Source organism: Otolemur garnettii, unplaced genomic scaffold (genome assembly GCF_000181295.1).
Source record: "Otolemur garnettii isolate 467f Iridium unplaced genomic scaffold, OtoGar3 scaffold00043, whole genome shotgun sequence".
Lineage (NCBI taxonomy): Eukaryota > Metazoa > Chordata > Mammalia > Primates > Galagidae > Otolemur > Otolemur garnettii.
Window position 1 is genome coordinate 5,291,016 of NW_003852438.1, and position 5,252 is coordinate 5,296,267.

Sequence of the window (5,252 nt, forward strand, 5' to 3'; positions counted from 1 at the left end):
AAAAAAAAAAAAAGAGCATGTTGGGAGCGGCTAAATGAATTTGTTTTAATGATTCTCAGCAACCACATTTATCACCTGTTGTTACCAGAGAGAAAAATGTCAGCAGATGAGAATGAAGGCCAGCTATCCCTCCTGATCAGGAAATCCAAAGACTCCCCTTTTGTCCCTGTGGGTAAGTACAAGCCTTGACTGGCTACTAGAAAAATGTAGTAACACAATAATGGCTTACCCAGTATCTTCAAGGATTGAAATGTTTCATATTATCGAATTTTTTTCAGATAATTAAAGCTAACTTCCTCTAAGCATAAGTTGAACTTTCAGAATAGTTTCTAGTACACACTAAGCCCCTGATAAATGCCAGCTATTATTTGAAGCATCGAATTTTATTGTTTTATCCAGCTTGTTAGAGGTCTATCTAAAATTATTAGTTCCCAGCCAATCAAATGGGATTGAGTGAATGAACTTTAACTTTTCTGTGATGACTCAGGGTTAGCAGCAGCAGCAGTTTTTATTACCCGTAAAGTCTGTGAGGGATTATAGAGGCATATGTGTCTTTCTCTTGTAGTTCCAACATCTAAGTTCTTATGTCTGCTGTTTATAGATTTCTCTGTTTCTTCCAGTACTACTGGGCACCATCAAAAATTTCTGCTTCTAATGTTCTGAGGCACAGAACATTCAATTATATCAGCAGCTAGATACCCAGGCTTGAAAGAACTGTGAGTTCATTCAGGGTACAGCTCTGCGTGAAAGCCTGGGCTACCTGCGCACGAGACCATGAACTTTGTGGTTGTCATTTTGGCCGCTCAGTGGCCCTTTATGTTGGGTTCTGGTGTGTTCCAGATTTTGAAGTTGATAGTTAAGTAAACACTGTACTGAACAAGTGGTATTATAATTAGATCGGGAACCTTAGACTCGATACTTTTCCCACACATTTTTACCATATTTTCAACAAGTACTGTACATGGACTTAAAAAACCCCACGATATCTAAATACCAGGATCATGTCTTAAAATCTGAACTTTCTCTTTCTTCTTCATACATGCTTAAACTGCCCTAAGCATTTTTATTGTATACTACAGTCAAGACTCTTTTCTGGTGTACCTTTTATCTGGAAACTGTTAAAATCATACAAATCTTAAATCATACAATTTTTTTTAAAAGGTGTGTCATGTTCCATTAAGTGTTACTGCAACTCTAGCAACTTATTAAGTATCATTATTCACATATCAAAAAGAGCCAACCTTTCCTTTTTAATAATATTGTTTCATTTAGGCGAGGCACAGTGGCTCACAACTGGGAGGCCGAAGTGAGAGGATCTCTTGAGGTCAGAGGTTCAAGACCAGCCTGAGCAAGAGCAAAACACTGGCTCTACTAAAAATAGAAAAATTAGCCTAATATCTTGGTGAGTACCTATAGTCCCAGCTACTCAGGAGGCTGAGGCAGGAGAATCGCTTGAGCCGAGGAGTTTGAGGTTGCTGTGAGCTAGGCTGACTCCAGGCCACTCTAGGCAACAGAATGAGACTCATTCTCTCTCTCAAAAAAACCCAGAAGTTTCACTTAATTTGATTAAGACTTGTAATAGCACCCATAAGTAAGGGGAGCAAATAATAGTGATTTATCTTCCTTAGCATTTTTAACTAGAAAAACAATTCAAGAACTCAGTGCTACTTGAACAAATCATTATAATGAACAGAGATTAATCACTGTGCCTATGGCACATTAAATTATATTTTTTCCAGAGACATTTAGGGTGATTAAAGTAGAAAGATAAAAGTGTTTCCAGCTAAATTCAATTATATGCAAACTAGAGACACTATACGAAAAACAGTAAAGGTTGGGCGGCACCTATGGCTCAGTGAGTAGGGCGCCATACCCATATACTGAGGGTGGTGGGTTCGAACCCGGCCCCAGCCAAACTGCAACAACAACCACAACAATAACAACAAAAATAGCCAGGCATTGTGGCAGGCGCCTGTATTCCCAGCTACGCAGGAAGCTGAGGCAAGAGAATCGCCTAAGCTCAGGAGCTGGAGGTTGCTGTGAGCTGTCATGCCACAGCACTCTACTGAGGGTGACAAAGTGAGACTCTGTCTCTAAAAAAAAAAAAGAAAGAAAGAAAGAAAAACAGTAAAGGCCCTCACTTTAATCTCTAAAAGAAACAAAGCCAGTTTAAGTAAGAACAGAACTTTGATGTGATCAAAGGAAGATAGCAAACTTTTTGCTAGAAAATAAATAATGATAAAATTTGGATTTATATCATGAACTAGTTATTTGAATAATGTTATTGTTATTTTATTTTTATTTATTTATTTTTTGAGACAGAGCTTCAAGCTATCCCTCTGGGTAGAGTGCCGTAACATCACAGCTCACGGCAACCTCCAACTCCTGGGCTCAAGCAACTCTCCTGCCCCAGCCTCCCAAATGCTGGGACCACAGGCACCTGCCACAATGCCCAGCTATTTTTTGGTTGCAGCCATCATTGTTGTTTGGTGGCCTGGGCTGGATTCGAACACGCCACCTTAGTTGTATGTGGCTAGTGCCTTAGCCACTTGAGCCACAGGCACCAAGCGTTATTGTTATTTTAATGTCTCTGATGTATTTCCTGTTACAGGATGGGGTGTCTTATGTAGATGATTTACAAAATACTTTTATTGAGTATCTCAAACAAATTCCATCTTCTTTATTATTTATTTTTTGTTCTTTTAAAATTTTTCTTTGTGGTGGCTCATGCCTATAATCCCAGCACTCTGGAAGGCTGAGGTGCGTGCATTGCTTGAGCTCAGGAGTTTGAGACCAGCCTGAGTAAGACCAAGACCCCACCCTTCCACACCCGCCCCACTCTCCACTAAAAATAGATAAACCAGCCAGGCCCTGTGGTGGGAGCCTGTAGTGCCATCAACTCGGAAGGCTGAGACAAGAGGATTGCTCAAACCCAAGAGTCTGAGGTTGCTGTGAGCTATGTTGCTACAGCACTCAGGGCAACTGAGTAAGTCTCCAAGTAAATAAACAAACAAACAAATAAAATTTTCTTTGCTATCTTGCCTGCTTATATCCAGGTATTTATCCTTTGGATCAGTGGTTCTCAACCTTCCTAATGCCACAATGTATTTTCATTGTTAAAAAGGGGTCGCAGGTTCAGCGCCTATAGCTCAAGCGGCTAAGACGCCAGCCACATACACCAGAGCTGGCAGGTTTGAATCCAGCCTGGGCCTGCCAAACAACAATGACAATTACAACCAAAAAATAGCGGGCGTTGTGGCGAGCACCTGTAGTCCCAGCTACTTGGGAGGCTGAAGCAAGAAAATCGCTTAAGCCCAGGAGTTGGAGGTTGCTGTAAGCTGTGATGCCATAGTACTCTACCCAGGGTGACAGCTTGAGGCTTTTCTCAAAAATAAATAAATAAATAGGGGTCGTGACCCACAGGTTGAGAACTGCTGCTTTAGATAGTCTTTCATTTAACTTTTTAAGCACTTGGGCATTCTTGCCTATTGTTTATTTAACCCTATACCTGCTATACAGGTATAGCAGGATTTGTGACTGTGGTGTCCTAAGGTCTTTATAAGTTAAACAGATCAGAAAATGTCTATTCATCTTATACACATGAGAGTTGCTGCCCAAGGATTTGTTGTAGGAGCTGTGACTCTAGGTAACCTGCTTGATTTATATCTTATGTTCAGCTGTCTTTTTTTTTTTTTTGCAGTTTTTTGGCCAGGCCTGGGTTTTGAATCCACCACCTCTGACATATGGGGCCAGCCCCGTACTCCTTTGAGCCACAGGCGCTGCCCATGTCCAGCTGTCTTTAAGAGTGTTTTTCATTTCATTCATTCATAATAGATGTACATTGGGTCAAGATGATGTAATAGAACAGGAATAAGAAAGATTGATCTCCATTTGGTTGAGATTGCCACCCTACTGTGGGCTGAAATTTCTTAGGATTTTCAGCTGACAGACCCCCCCAGAAGAGAACTAGGGTGTGGTGGGTTGTTACTCTTGTAGTGAAAGGAGCAGTAAATAGTTCCTGTCCCATAACTCAGCTAAGAAGAGCAGTTATAGATCATGGCCAATATTGCATGGCTAAGAGCAGTGATCATGTTTCCCAGTGTATTTGAAGAGCAGATATAGTTATTAAAATAGTTTAAGTGGGAAGAAAACTTTTTTTTTTTGCAGTTTTATGGGGCCGGCACCCTACTCCTTTGACCCACAGGCACCACCCCGGGAAGAAGACATTTTTAGAGCCCACAAATCTCAACAGCCTCCTTTTCCTTTTTTTCCAAGTTTGAGCACTAGGCAACTCTGTTTTTATTAGTCTGTAAATTAAGCAAACACTCATGCAGTCATATCCAAAGAACAGGTGTAAATTATCTTGGTTAATTCTGGTCGTATCAACAGCTAAATCAGACACCGTGTTTCCCTGAAAATAAGACCTATGCCAAAAATAAGCCCTAGCAGGATTTCTATGCATTTGTTAAATATAGGCCCTACCTCCAATAATAAGACCTAGTGATGGGCGTGGCTATGCAGATATGGCCATGCATTTCCATGCAGAGCGGTGAGGAAGACTGGAATACCTCCATAGGTTCTTTCTCCAAGCCATTTGCTCTTGCGTGGGTACGTGTGTGGTAACCGCTGTGGCAGGCATCCTCTTGCGCACGTGCAAATGGCTAGGGGAAAGGAGTTCACACATCACTAGCACCAGCCCCACCAACAAGGTCGGCTCCCCCTGTCAGGTTCCAGAAGAAGATGACTTAACTGTATTTGAATACATGTAGATTGTTGTATTAGACTTAATAAAAATAAGGCATCCTCTGAAAATAAGCCCTCGTGTGTCTTCTTGAGAAAAAATAAATATAAGACAGTGTCTTATTTTCAGGGAAACATGGTAGTTCTAATAAGTCCATGTAAGGACCTAAATTATCTAAATGTTTTTGTCTACATTAATAAGAGCAAGTCACAATGTTTGTAGCTCCCCTTCGTGCTGTGCGGAGTAGAGTCAACCTAAGAGTAGGCTGGGGATTATGGTATGGTGGGTGTGGGACTTGCATATAGAAAGTTATGTGGTTATTACCTTATTATCACAAGCTGTGACATCTGAGTCTTAAACCAAATACAATGAGAAGCTTTACTACAAAGTCACAGTCCACACTGTCTTCATTCAGCAAACATTTATTTAATACCTGCTGTGTGCCCAAGGCTGTGCTGATCTAGAGATATAAAGACTCAAGTCCTGGCTCGGCGCCTATAGCTCAACCGGC

General features: G+C 41.1%; 1 protein-coding gene across 1 annotated transcript in view; it reads left to right on the plus strand.

Annotated features, from left to right (window-relative positions):
- Positions 1-5,252, plus strand: part of HIGD1C (HIG1 hypoxia inducible domain family member 1C) — a 23,606-nt gene that overhangs the window by 15,026 nt on the left and 3,328 nt on the right. The window contains 3 exon segments of the mRNA XM_023513625.1: positions 89-172; positions 3,520-3,568; positions 3,570-3,646. Of these exon segments, the coding sequence (XP_023369393.1) occupies positions 97-172; positions 3,520-3,568; positions 3,570-3,646 (202 nt within the window). The 5' untranslated portion in view covers positions 89-96.